General features: G+C 40.8%; 2 protein-coding genes across 2 annotated transcripts in view; both read right to left on the bottom strand.

Annotated features, from left to right (window-relative positions):
• The window catches only part of LOC126212689 (ankyrin repeat domain-containing protein 65-like), a 256,124-nt gene that overhangs the window by 178,125 nt on the left and 62,661 nt on the right, over nucleotides 1-15,338 (bottom strand). The window lies entirely within an intron of this gene.
• LOC126212688 (ankyrin repeat domain-containing protein 54-like) overlaps nucleotides 2,933-15,338 on the bottom strand; it is a 39,345-nt gene continuing 26,939 nt past the window's right edge. Inside the window, exon 3 of the mRNA XM_049940104.1 lies at nucleotides 2,933-3,323. Within this exon, the coding sequence (XP_049796061.1) occupies nucleotides 2,933-3,323 (391 nt within the window). The remainder of the gene's footprint in view (nucleotides 3,324-15,338) is intronic.

Raw genomic sequence — 15,338 nt, 5'->3', positions numbered from 1 at the left:
AAACTGTTGAGTACAACTGTAGCTCTAATCGCTAAACAGTATTACACATTTTATGTGGGAAGTGATCGTCCTGATTTAGTTTCGGCCCCCCTGTCGTGTGGCCGGTCTTTTCTCCGCCGCCGTGGTCGGACCGCCCCTACCGCCTGCTCCCGCCCCGCCGCTGCTTCTGCGCATGCGCGGCCCTCTGCCCGATTCGCTGCCCGCATTCTGCGTCGCGCACCCACCTGCGAGTTTCCCCTCTGCGACTGCGCCGGCCGTTTGCGCGGGCAGTCTGACGCCACCTGTTGCTGTTTGCACGTGAATAACAAGTGTTGTAAGCGTTTCTGCCTAAGAGACAAGACGGAATGTTTACACAGGCTTTTTTTACGTAGAGAGTAATGCAACATGTTACAGTTATGTTGCTCTTTCCGGAAATAACTGTTTCTTTGGCGTCATTTTTATCGATGAAATTCTGACCTCGGAAATTTCTTTGTTATCTCGTGATCTGGCGTGCGGAGACGCGCACTCAAATGAAAACAGGTGGCATGAACTCGTCGCTGTGAAACCGGGTTTGAAACGCAGTTGGTCAGTACACACCTGTCTGAAGCGTATTTCACAATGCTCTTCAACTTCTTCCACTGATAGCCGCGCTGTTGGTGCTGCAGAGGAAAGGAAAGCTGAAGCCTGTTTCTCGTCGCTCTTGCTAAGCACAATAATATTCCCTACTTATTTTCTGTTTATGTTTACGGTCGTATTCAGTGACACTGTAACGCTCTTGTCATAGCTGAATCCCCGTTCTACCCTAACAGATTCGAAAAGTTCGGGTCTATCTGTCACTTGCAAGCCTAAGATGCTGTCTTCACGACCCGTTTCTCAGATTAATGGCCCCGGGTAGTTTTTTAGTAAAGCACTTGGATCAGTTTCTCACGATTCCCTGGCCCTGCCAACAGGCTCAGCCACCTATGTCGCCCACTGCAGAGGTGGCAGGTTAAATGTTCCATCTAAAACTGTAACATGGCGAGGAAATGCACGCCAGATGTTCTCCGGGTTTCTTACTTTCCATTCAGAACTCTTAATAGACGAGTAGTTCAAAGATATTTCTAGCATCGCGACTGCAACAGGAAAAGGCCGGAACAGCTGTGGTACTCAAACTATCCTCCGCCACACACCAGAATGTATCTGTGAAATTATCATTTCAGACTTTCCAAATCCCTAAATTATTTCAGAAAGGCGTTATCTTGTGAATTTTGGAGCAGTTTTGACACAAAGCGGGATGCGTTACATTTTATCTTTGTTTGCACTACAGATACGATAGCAGATCTGGTGCAGTTATTGTTTACATGTCTGAAGATAAAAGATTTACAATATTCAGGACCAATATTTTAAATTGAGTAATCTGTTTTCCAGATAAATGGTATGTATAATTACATTGAAAACGACCTCCTCTCTCGCAGGCGAATTGTTTGATGTACCGGCTAGCCTGGATTTCGCATCGTGTAGCGTGTGCTTCGCATACTTCCGTACAAAATTTTATTTTTACACTTTTCTGTCGCACTGGACTGAGATTTACGTATTTCGATATCAAAACAAATTTTAGCCATTTCTCAGATACCAACCACACACTTACAAGCACTAGTTTAAATAAATGCGAACACGTTTCAAAATATATGACGTCTGTTTCGACAGCGGATGTCTGCCGAGAGTGCTATTGTGTTTGACGATGCGAAGAACGCAGGTGGAGCTCTGGGCTGTTTTCCGTCTGCTGACGCGTGCCATACCGTTCTAAAGTGCCGTAATAGCAGAGTGCAACAGGTGAATGGCGTTAGGCGCGATCCGAATTTTGGGGAGTCACCGTTTTTTAGGAGGCTCTAGCGCGGTCACCACTCGTCGTCAGAAAATCACTGCTGATTGCTGCATGTTGTAGAAGAGTTCAGAATGCAGTCTGCCACTTCGGTGACACATGCACGCATGGGGATGCCAAGTCTAATTATATCACAGCAGACAGGGGAATGAATGTTCAAAATGTGGTCTGCTTCCAAAACGCCTACAGAGACGCAAAAGTGTACTTTTTGAAAGTGATGTATATTTCCACTACTGGCTGCATGTCCCACGTGATTGAGTATAATTCCCTGAGATATGGTAGTTTGTTCTGTAAGAGCAGCAAGCGAGGTGTGTGGGAGTCAAATGACTTTAGGTGGTTCTTCAATTCTCTTTATTTGAAGGTGAGCTGGCAAGAAGGCTGCAGATGGTGTGAACATGATGTGGTATGAGCACTGCTACAAATGTGACATTACAATTAAACACGAAAAGTGCTTGGGCAGTGCACGCACAGCAGTGAAATCAGTGTGAAGTCGGAAGTGAAGATACATTCTAAGTGAACAGCTTATGCGGCAGTAATATGTGTATGGTGCAGTTCGCAGTGATGTAATGTAGCACCATAGACACTGCTAGCAATTAGTTTGCAGTAATTAGGTAATGTAGCGGACTGGTGGAAAGAAGTGACGTTACTGCGGCTGGGCGACGTGTTACACAACAACCGGTATTCTCGCATTTGTCTCTTGGAAGAGATTGGGTGTTTACGTTTCGAAATACAGGCGGTTGTGAAAGACGTCGGCTGTATTCTTGTAAGCTGTTTGAATATTGTATGTGGGACGAGAAACACAAGACAGAGAGGGAGAGAGAAGTGAAGTTTATGAATGATGGAGTATTTGTCAATTGTTGCTGAGCTTTTGCAGAAATTGCTTGTGAAATGTTTTACAGAGTGAAATCTCAAAAGGAAGGTTTGTCACGTTGGTTTACAGATATCTCCTGTTGTTGCAGTACTTGTGGTGTTACTGGAGAAATTGTGTGGACTGCAAAAGGTAGAAATGAATAGAGAAAGCTATCTTTTTTTTTTTCAATTTTTTATTTTAATATCATGTACAATGAAGTACATTTCCTCTAGTGGCACGTATTAAGGCCCTGTTAGCATCTCGACGAGCTGCTGATCGTTCTGCCGCCTGGCGATGTCCAGGGGGGTCTCCCCACGTTCATCTGTCGCCCCCCTGTCGGCTCCGGCCTGCAGCAACGCAGCCGCCGCTTCTGCGTGGCCATAGTATGCCGCCCAGTGCAGCGGCGTCCACCCCAACTGATCCCTGGCGTTGGGGTCGGACGCCGCAGAGAGCAGCAGCCGCACCACAGCCGCGTCGCCTCTCCATGCAGCCCAGTGCAGGGCGGTCCACCCGTAGACCCCGCCCCTCGCCCCCACGTCCGCCCCAGCCGCGAGCAACAGCCGCACCTCCTCCACCGCCCCTTTCTTAGCCGCCTCTATCAGCCTGCTGCCTCGCTCTGCCCCACAAAGGCTCCTGCACAAAACATCGACACACTTACTCTCCACTATCGAGACACACACACCAAATGAAAGAAACTGTAACAGCCACAAAACTGCCAACAATTCGGAATACACTTCTTCCGGGCGACAAGTCACAAATCTGGAAATCTCGCTTCTGCGATACGGGTTAACCAGCGTATTACAGACAGATCCACAGCACTAGCCCATAATCAAAAACCTCAGCCATCTGCCATTAAAAATAGGTGCACTCCGTCTCCTAACAAATTCATTTGGCACATTTCCTCATAATTCACTCCACAGATCCACCTCCTTTCACCCCGGCATGCAGTTGCTACCCAATCCTTCATCTACATTCAAACACACCCCTAAAACTACCTTCTCTGGGTACCAATTCCTTCTCTCACTTAGGAAGAAAACAACAGAAACTAAACGCATCCATAAGTACTGAAATACAATTTCCTCACCAGACAGCTAAGTCATTCAGACCAGTAACATCCTTTCCTGACATACCGACAAAAAATATAAAAGTCACTGCTTCGTACACAATAAGTCGGTCCACATATTTCAAATACAACAAGAGCACCAGGTCGACTCTCCCTGACACACACACACACACACACACACACACACACACACACACACACACACACACTACCCGCTCCATAATAATCGTCTCATGTGCTCATATAATCATGCATGCAACAAGAGATACATCTACTGGAACATTTTTTAAAATTCTGGACACAAACTAAGTTACACACCACTACAGGCAGCGTAACACTTTACATTTATAGTTAAAAATGTCTTCGGAACTGTAAACGTACACCAACCATATTGCTCTCGAGTAAAATTTCTGTTTCACTAGTAGTAGAAACATTTTAACAGTAACTTTAGACCAGTCTCAAAAAGTCAGTTCTAGTATAATATATTTGCCCAATGAATACCTGTTTATTATCTGCATTTCTTCTTGATGTAGTAATTTTAATGGTCAGTAGTGTATCTTCTAACAGAAATCATAGGGTCAGTATTGCCTCATATATTCCTAGACATCTACAAAATCCAAACTGATATTCCCCGACATCAGCTTCTACGAGTTTTTCCATTATTCTGCAAGGAGCTCATGTTAATACTTTGCAACCCAATGACTTAACTGGCATTTCATTAGTGCTCACACCTGTCAGCAACTGCCTTCTTTGGAACTGAAATCTCATATTATTCTTGAAATGTGAGGGTATTTCGCCTCCCTCATACATCCTGCACACTAGAGGGAGAGTTGTGTCATACCAGATGGGAGAGTTTTGCCATACCTCGCTCTCCCAAAACTGTCAGTAGCTCTGAAGGAATGCTGTCTGCTACCAGGTTCTTGAGGTCATCGGTCCCCAGACTTACACACTACTGAAACTAACATGCTAAGAACAATACACACACACACACACACACACACACACACACACACACACACACCTTCTAGACAGTCCTCAGCCATTTTGCACTTCTCATCAATAATTTTTTAAACATTCATATTTCCTTTTGCCTGCTTTATTTGATGAATTTTTATACTTTCTTCTTTTAACAGTTGAACTCAGTATCTCCTGCATTAACCAAGGATTTCTACTTGGCCCTGTTTTTTACCTATTTGATCTTTTTCTACCTTCTCTGAAAGCTACCAATTCATCCCCAAAAACTTTATTCTTTGTTTTTTATTGTCCTAGTTTGTTATTGTGTGTGCTGTAAGTCCATTGCTTCCTCCTCTAACAGTAAGTTTCTCACTTTTTTCGTTGTAACATTACCTGTTGTGTTTGCATCCCAAACATTTCCCCACTTCTTACCTTTCCAAGTCTTGCATCTTATCCTGGCATTCTATTTTTTTCTGCTTTGTTTCACATTCTCTACGCAGCATACTGATCTTGATATCAGCAAGTGCTGCACAATTAATACTATTATCCTGGATACCAAGTATACAATTCGACACTATCGATGATGTTTTTAATGTGCATGTAGGACATGTAGGTGTGTGTCATCTTATATTGAGCGTTTTTAAAATTTTCTTTACTTGTAAGTATGTACTTCCTGCGCCAAATTACGCGTTATTACCCGCATGATTTGTATGCACGAAAATTGAAAAATTTCTGTTTGTTGCCTGCTCCTGATATAATTTCAACACTAATTCTCTGTGTCTTCCATGACTGCCAGTCGAAATGGGTGTGCTTCTGTTGCCTGCCTGAGGTGCAGGAGGGTTTTGAATGTTCACTGGATTCCAAAGTCGATATCTGCAGCTGATTATCTTGGTCAATCAAAGCAGGAAGTACTTCAATCTCTATACAGGAGGGAATCAACATCTACATCTACATGGTTACTCTGCAATTCACACTGAAGTGCCTGGCAGAGGGTTCAATGAACCTGTTTCATACTATTTCTCTACCATTCCACTCTCAAATGGCGCGTAGGAAAAAGGAACACCTCAATCTTTCCATTGGAGCTCTGATTTCTCTTATTTTATTATGTTGATCATTTCGTCCTACATAGGTGGATGTCAAGAAAATATTTTCCATCGGAAGAGAAAGCTGGCAATTGAAATTTCGTAAACAGATCTCGTCGCAAAGAAAACCGTCTCTTTCAGTGACTGCCACACCAACTCGCGTATCATATCAGTGACACTCTCACCCATATTGCGCGATAACACGAAACGAACTGCCCTTCTTTGCACTTTTTCGCTGTCCTCCGCCAATCGTACCTGGTAAGGATCCCACACCGCGCAGCAATATTCCAGCAGAGGACGTACAAGTGCAATGTAGGCTCTCTTTGGTAGGTTTGTCGCATCTTCCAAGTTTCTGCCAACAAAGCGCAGTGTTTGTTTCACCTTCCCCACAATATTATCTATGTGGTCATTCGAATTTAAGTTGCTCGTAATTGTAATTCCTAGGTATTTAGTCGAATTGACAGCCCTTAAATTTGTCCGATTTATCGTATACCCAAAATTTAGCGGATTTCTGTTAGTACCCATGTCGATGACCTCGCACTTTTCTTTCATTGGTGCCAACTGCCACTTCCCGCATCATAAAGAAATTCTCTCTAGATTATTTTGTAATTGGAATTGATCGTCTGACGAATTTACTAGACGGTAAATTACAGCGTCACCTGCAAACAATCTAAGGGGGCAGCTCAGATTATCACCTAGATCATTTATGTAAATCAGGAACAGCAGAGGGCCTATGACACTACCTTGCGGAACGCCGTATACGACTCCTATTCTACTCGATGATTTGCCGTCTATCAGTATGAACTGTGACATCTCTGCGAGGAAATCAAGAATCCAGTCACACAACAGAGACGATACTTCATACGTATCAAACTTGATTAATACTGGATGTATACGTGGACAAGGAAAAAATTTCCGGATTTCCCGCTTAAAAATACACTGTCTCCCGCGTGAAAACACTTTTTCCGTCTTAAGTGACAGTATATTTTCCCTCTGAAGTCCAAAACTTATCAATCCTTTGAATGGTTATGGTTTTGGACGTGGGCGTAGAATTTCCTGGCACTAGAAAACGAAACTCAGGGAAAAAGAAACATTTTGGAAATATCTTTGATGTGCAGCAACATGTACGTTGCGTATTTTCGTATTACGACAGCACACATTGGAATTCCACCAAACACCGCATGTGCCTTTCCGAATCACTGAAATCGAGATTGTGATGTGCTTTTGTAAGGCAGTCACAGCTCATGTCACGTGATCTCGCCAGCTCATGACAGCGAGTATTCAGAGCATAGGACGCGTGATGTAGTCAGCCAATAGCAACATCCTTGTTAAGCAGCGGTAACACACAAGTTAAGGGCTTACATTAATATACATAGTGTTGCTACAAGAAAAGCAAAGCTTCCACATATAATATTGGTCACAAAGGTTAATAAGCTGCAAGAGAAGCTAATCTTTCGAGATAATGTTGATTTTTTGCGCGTGTTACACTTCAAGATACATCACACAAATGCGGCAGTAAAATTTTTAATAATGACATAAATGTCTGATCTTCAGGGTTCAAAATTCTTCTACATGGCTTGTCATCAAAGAGTTGATTTTTAAATGTTCAAACACACTGTGATTTAAGAATTTCATCGTACATCCTCGCGCATAGTCCAACTTACGTTAAAGGATATTTACTTTGAAAGTAACGCTTTTCAAACCAGCATTCGCAATATTTTTCCTCGACCTGCTGGAAACAGGTTCGTTCTGGCAGCTGCCGGAGAGCGCCAGGGGAGAGGCGCCCGCACTTGCGCAGCTAACATGACGTAGGAAGCCCGTATGCACGTACATGTAAAACATTAAAAGATCTTACATTACGTTGTAAAAGCAGTAAGAAGTCACAGGGTACTCCAAGAGATCAGAATTTCGTGAACCATACTAAAATGTGCATATTTAAACTGCAAGTTAAAGCGCACATTCGTATGTCCAGATCCAGATGTAAATTTTCTCGGAGGACCAGTACTGTATTATCTCATGTTTGGTTCTTTATTATGGCATAATGCCGTACGTGCTAGAAGATGAAAACTTGCACTTGAAATGCAGCGAACAGTTGAAACTAGCCAGTACTGTGGAATTAAAAATTTCGTTTCAAATACATTGGATGCCTCTGCGGAAAAGGTTAGTAAAAGCCAAATTTCTTTAGCAAACAGACAAAAATAACTTCATTGTTCTGCAAGGCGATTGGTGCTTGACTGTCAGAAACGTGGAAACAAAATAAAATCTGAAACTAATGACGTATATCAGCCTTCGGTAATTATGTGAATGTATTTTAATTCACTTGATACCTCCCGGCCAAAGATATCCGTTTTGCTTTCATTTGACGCGAGAGTAAACTAAGGAGAAACAGCAAAATCACTGAACGTTAACACCGGCCACGTGGAGACTGCCCACTATAAATCGGACTTCTCTGCGCATCAGCTTCGGATCTACGACATTTGCGAACCGGGTCAATACTTAAAAAAATCGAATTTTCAAAAGTAACCTATGTGCATCTTGTAAAACACATCATTCTGAAAAATTTGAAACAAAAACATACGTGTTAGAGAAAATATAAGACATGTTATTTGGCCTTAAGCGTGCCAAAGGGCAGTGCCACGCCTCTTCATGCAGCATTCTCCTATCGCACGTCACTGTATTTCACTCTGTGGAATTGAAACGTGTATATTTTGTAAGCGATGACATCAAACTATATTCAGGACTGTGGAAATATAAATGTCCTGTGCTGCCTCTCCTGCTCCCAGTCAGCCAGTTTGGCAAACTGCCCCTCTTTATTTTTTAAAAAAACTCGCCATTAATAGCGGATGGGATTATTTTTAACCGGGAAAACAAGAACTCTTCAGAAAATTTGGACTCTTTATTGCCTAATAGCTAATAACTTCTTGTTTTTTGTGACAAAGTAAAATACAGGATACATAAAACCAATATAGACAAGAAAGAAAGTACACATTTCAATAGTTACCTCCTAGCATTTTTTCTCTCTAATCTTGCTACAGCTTTAAATGGCGTGCTTTGCTTTCTGCGCAAGAATCTATTACCTCACCAAAGTTGGTCAAATCTTTTGCTGCATGAAAATTCGAAATTTCGTTACCTAATACTGAAAAAGCTGTTAATACAAATAATACCCAAGACTGGTGTGGTTTCTGGATCTGATTACATCTATTTTCTCGCTGGATGCTAAATAAAACAAAACAGGCCTTTCTAATATTGTAGCAAATTTTATAACACACACACCAAATTAGCGAGACTGTTTTGACACAAATGGTCATTTTTAAAACACGATAGAATATAATTCACCAAGTACCAATATCAAATGCCTATTAGGCCTACAACAAGCAAAAAGCTTTATGTCAGGAAATAGTTTCACATTTCATTCATATGCACCAGTTTCTTAAGCATGAGATCGGAAAGTAGTATTACGAAATTCTTATATAAATTTGGAATAGTCTCGTCCTTCCATAATTTGTGTAATGTCCCCGTTTATTCTGCTTCCTCGTTCTAACAATCTTGTCATGTGGACATTCCTGCCACTGTCAAAATTTGTTCGCCGATCAACTTCAGTAACCCTGCCAGAATCACCGGTTTAGTTACCCCGCGATTGTTCTGCCATTAGGCGTTGTTACAAATTCGTACAAAACGTTTTCTGCGTTACTTCTGAATCAGAACTGAAGCGGCTGCTAGCCGGGGACTGTACAACTGGTCCTTACTAGTGTAGCGATCTGGGCAGAAAGTTTGTCAAAATTTCATTTTCTTGGATACAACGAGAAGATAATACGTAATCTTACCCACTTGTTATTCCTGCAGTCTTTTATTTCCATTCTGGTAGACTGAATCTATGGATTTCGCTACTAATTATAACAAGGCTGATCATTCGAAAACCCAATCAACCACATCATCAGACAGCGACTGGCATTCATCCATTCGGCTTTTTTCTCCGCTCAGCTAGTACGGCCCCATCCCCTTTTGTCTGCAGAAAGTTTATTTTCTAGATGCGATTAGGATTCTCCTGACAGAGACATCACGTACACTACGCACGCATTCAAAAATCAACTTACGATTCATTCAGAAATGAACTTAAAATGTTTTCAGAAACCAACAAGGATGCGTTTCAAAATCATATAAATGATTTATAGATCAACGTGCGCTGGATGCTAGGCGCTTTGTGAAACAAGTTTTTTTTCCTTGAGAATATGAATTTGGCGCCCCCTTTTCCCGGTACCATCTAGCTGCTTGCTGCGACTGCTTGCACAGCGAAGAGCCACATTCCTGTAGCCAGAAGCGGGAGAATCTGCTTCTGAAACGCGACTCAACTGCGCATGCGCATGAGCTCGCTCGTAACTGCTGACACGAATGTAATGTAAACAGTTGTGACTTCACGGTCATCGGAGGGAATTCTTTTTTATGAAGTATTGCACAGTCTTCCTAAAGCCTTTGACACATTTTGCTGTTGGCAGACGCTTGCATGAGGACTGTTGTCGTCGTACATGGCGCATTTCCTTTGCATTTTAAGTTATTTTGGTTTTTTTCTCTCGTTAAGTTTCATTGTTGCAGTATTATTCTGCAGTTGCGGGATACAGTAATATCATTTGTTAGAGTAACGGTTCTTACCAGTCAAAATTACAAAAATTTAACTGAAAACTAGAACAATGAAAAATTCCCAGAATTCTAAAAAATTTCCAGGTTTTTCCCGGATCTCCCGGGACGTATACACCCTGTAGAAGATGAAAACGTGCCCTTGAAATGCAGCGAACAGTTGAAACTAGCCAATAGTGTGGAATTGAACACTTTGTTTCAAACAAACTGGCTGCCTCAGCAGAAAAGATAAATAAAAGCCGAATTACTTCAGCAAAGTGACAAAAGTAACTTAGTTGTTCTGCAAGATAATTAATGCTTGACTGTCAGAAAGGTGGAAATTGTATTAAAATCTGGAACTAATGACATATTTTAATCTTCCATAATTGTGTGAATGTATTTTAATTCACTTGATATCTCCCAGCCACAGAAACCACTCTCTTTCATTTGACATGACAGCAGTGAACGAAGAGGAAACAGCAAAGTCACTAAATGTAAACACAGATCACCCCCCCCCCCCCCCCCCACTACAAGACAACCTGATCTGCGCATCAACCCTGGATCTATGATATTTCGTACCGGGGCAATACTAGACGGTTAGATGGCGGAAAGTTGTTCAGTGAATGGAGACATTTCCCAAGCTCTGGTTAGGGCATCTTCTAAGTCTTCTTCTGATAATAACGAAATATTTAGATTCCACTGGCTTCTTACTCTTCTGGTAGGTTGTGGTGTTAAATTTACGCAGGTCAACAACGCACTGTGATCGGAAAAACTAAAACAGTTTCTGTTTTCAGTACTTTAATCTGCTAAATTTTCCGATACGTAAATTCTGTCAATTCTACTACATGAATTTGCAACAATATGAGTAAAGTTCACGATTGTTGGTTATTTTATTTCCCACGCATCTTTTAAATCAACAACGAGACGTCTCAAGTCAGTTGAGTAATTGAAGTTGGGGATTTGATGCTTTCGACTCAATACACAATTAAAATTTCCCCCTATTAAGTTGGAGGGGGTTTTTCCTCAGCAAAGAAATTACGCTTTCATTACCCCTTTCAGACCTGGTGGTCACAATTGTGTACATAAAGTTTGTTCACTAATATTTCGCTGACAAGAAATTTCTGGTGCATCAAAACTGACTGTGCACATTTGTGTAGGTTTATTTTAGCCATGCTCCAGCATCTGCTGCTCTCTTGTGAGCAGTCAGAGAACTACATAGTAAAATATACTCTCTGGTGTTGTCTCTCTGTGGGAAGTAGAGATGGGCAAACTGAAACACGTAACTGTTTCGAAACAAATGAAACAGTACAATGTAATGTTTCGATACGCTGTTTCGAAACAGTGAAACAGTTTGTGTTTTGTAATCTAATAAACCTAGACATTTTATCATCTTGAATGTCTACTGTATAGGTATGTCCATATAAACACAAATGAGGTGCGAGAGCGCTAATCATGTCGCAGAAAGTACGAAACTATCACTCAGGCGTGTTGGCAGTTTCGTGTTTCCTGTAGCAAATGCGCTGCTTTCGTGTCGTGTGACTTTCATACTTTTCAATTGGCTGAGGACAGCCATAGCTGAAGACAGAAGAACCACCACGAACGGAACTGGAGGTGGGAGCGAACTGCAGAAACAACGGATATGGTACTGGGATTCCCACATTCCGCTAGTATGGGAATATACCCATCCTGCTAATTCCCATGCACACAAAGGGAATCATTGTGGATAATAGGCATAGTGACTATAGACTCACAAATAACGCCAAATAATTCGAATAAATAACAAAATATAACAGAAAAATTTTTGTCTTTCAAGGTGTTTCGAACCGTAACTATAAATTCACCATGCTTCCCAGCCCTTCCCGTTCACCATTACACTATCAGTGATATGTCAAACAGATTGCTTGCAATTATACCTACATTAAATTTATGTGATGTATAATAACTGTCACTCTACGCCTTTTTTTATTCAAAATGTTCTAGGCTTACTTGCGTTTCTTAATATGATTACTGTACTTGAACAGAGAAACGTATGTTATAAAAAAAAAGTGTAATTTAACTGAATGATTTTCACATATTTATTATTTTGAATGTGAATAGTATGCGTTGTTTTATTGTTTGGTTAATGTTTATAAAGCAAATGTTACGCCATTTCGGAATAGGACAGTCATCTAGAAACGAAGCTTTATTTTCGGATATCTTAAGCTTCATGCTACTGCTTGTGAAAACGATTTCGACACTCTTGAAAGTGTTTCACGAAGTGGTATGTTGTGTTTCAATACCTGTGCCGAGCCCGAATCTCGTCCGACACAGAGCGGAATGAAACATCACTGTTTCGATACAATTAGTCCCTTCCAAGCACAGGTGGACTGAAACAGCCTTATTTTGAAACAACGATACAGTTTCTGTGTCTGGCTCGAGATCGAATCTGGTCCGGATATCCGAGACAGGGGCGGAATGAAACACCACTGTTTCGAAACAGTGAACCACAGCCGTTCCGAAACACAAACAGTTTCACGTATCGATACACTGTATCGAAACATAGAAACAGTGGCCAAGTCTAGTGGGAAGCCATTACTCGTTGACTATTGCTGTAATAGTCACATTGTGGGTTTTGTCAATGAATTTTTTGTGTGGTTTCCTTCTTTCGGAAACATTAGACTTTCTTTCATTGGAATTTTCAGCAATTTCTTTCAGTTCATATTTGTCTTATGTATCAGGTAAATTTAATGTACACATTTGTGTACAACAGGTCCTTAATGATGTAAAATAGGAAACATAACCTAAAATTTGTCTCAGATATATTTGCATGGTGATGGTAGTTATGTGTGGTATTTTTTTCAGTAATTTCAGTACCAGCCGCAAGGAGGAGAATAACTGACCAGTACACATTATTTTATTTTATATTTCTGCCTTTTGACTTACAAATATGGATAAGGAATATCTTTCTGTGGAGAAAGATTGGGACTTGTTTATGGACATAATTGAAAATGGTGTGTTTATGGACATAATTGAAAATGGTGAAGTTTCTGACATTAGTTTGAGTGGAGATGAGGATGACAGTGTGCCACTTATTGAAAGGCAAATTCCACGGATAGTGAAACGTGTTGGAGCAGATAAAGTGGGCGTGAATGATGTGTGTAGAAACACCATATCTGAAGATGAAGATGACGGAGACGTGATGGATGCTGAAACGAACTTTTTATGCAATGAAAACAACCCATAATTGAATAACCTGTGTGACAACATGGTGACACCTAAAGAATCCATAAAATGGAAACGCAAGCCTCCAAGTACCATTGCAGAAACATACAAAGCTCCAAATTTTGAAGAATCTGTCTTGTGTTCTCCAATACAATACTTCAAAAGATGATTTGTTCACTAGCATGGCAGCACATACTAATATTTATGCATTACAACAAGGAAAATCCTCATTCAAGCAGACAACTCAAGAACTAGAGGCGCTATTTAGTTTGCATATACAGACTGCCGCTTTGAAATTTCCCACATTACGAATGTATTGGGATATAAGTCTGAAGGTAAATGTGTTTTGGGAAAACATGTCACGAGACAGATTTTTAGAATAACGAACAAATTTACACTTGAACAATCTGGAGAAGCCACCTGAAAATAAAGATAAATTTTACAAAGTCAGGCCAGTTTACACAGACATTCGAAAACGCTACAGTGAACTTCCTATAGAAGAGAATGTTTGCGTGGACGAAGGAATTATTCCTTTCACTGGGAAGTTTTCTGCAAAGCAGTATGTCAAGTGGAAACCAAGTCCATGGGGAATCAGAGTCTCCATGTTGTGTGGAAAGAGTGGAATAGTGCATCATTTCCTTTTGTATCAAGGTGCTACAACTGAACTAAATACCACATGCTGTAAAAAATTTGGATTAGGTCCTGCTTTTGTTTTAGGATTTTCTGTTCCACTCTCAACAGGTAAAGGTCATAAATTATACTTTGACAACTTCTTTTCATCTTATCATCTGTTTTAAGTTCTGAAATCTCAAGGCATCGATGCAGCAGGTACTGTCCGTCAAAACAGATTTGGAAAGAACTTGCCTTTTTCACATGATAAAACAATAATTAAACAAACCAGAGGTTACTGTGAAGAAATCACTAGTGCTGATGACATTACCATGTGTAAGTGGTTACACAATAGGCCAGTTGTATTATGTTCAATCTTTGTTGGTAAAGGCTCAGTGGATGAAGTCGAGCGGTGGGACAAAAAGCACCATAAATATGTGAAAGTAGAAGGACCTGAAATAGTGAGAAGATATAATCATGCAATGGGTGGTGTGGATCTATTTAATCAATTGATAACCTACTACAGAGTTTTCATCAGATCTTGAAAATGGCCTTTACACATGATTTTTCACGCTGTTGACTTTGCCATCGTGCAAAGTTGGTTGGAATACAGACGAGATGCACACAACCTGTCTATCCCAAAGAAGAAGCAAATGGATGTTCTTTCCTTTCGTACCAGGGTAGCAGATGTATTGATACTGTGCCAAAAGAAAGTGACTGGAAAGAAGAGGGGGCGTCCGTATGATGGACTGGCTTCAGACATGAGTCATACCAAGAAAAAAGAGGAGAATTACGACCAGGTACAGAAGGTACAGAGATAACAGTTTGATTTCCTTGACCATTTGTCTTTACATGATGTAGGAACTCCAAGTCACTGCAAATTTCCAAAATGTAGAGGGCGTTCAAGAATTCAGTGCAGAAAATGTAAAGTATATTTGTGTCTCCAAAAGGACATTGTTTTTCACAGTTTCATACTAAACCTTAAAATCAAGTGTTGACCATGGTTGTTTAAACAAGAATGTAATATGGAATTATTTTTATTGTTTCCACTGTTTTAAAGTGAAATAAAGTGTGGCATAATTGATCCGTACTGTTAACCTCCTTAATGTATGAAGGAGACTCACCGGA

Source organism: Schistocerca nitens, chromosome 11 (genome assembly GCF_023898315.1).
Source record: "Schistocerca nitens isolate TAMUIC-IGC-003100 chromosome 11, iqSchNite1.1, whole genome shotgun sequence".
NCBI lineage: Eukaryota > Metazoa > Arthropoda > Insecta > Orthoptera > Acrididae > Schistocerca > Schistocerca nitens.
Note: the sequence above shows the minus strand (reverse complement) of the source record. Positions and strands in the feature narration are given on the sequence as shown.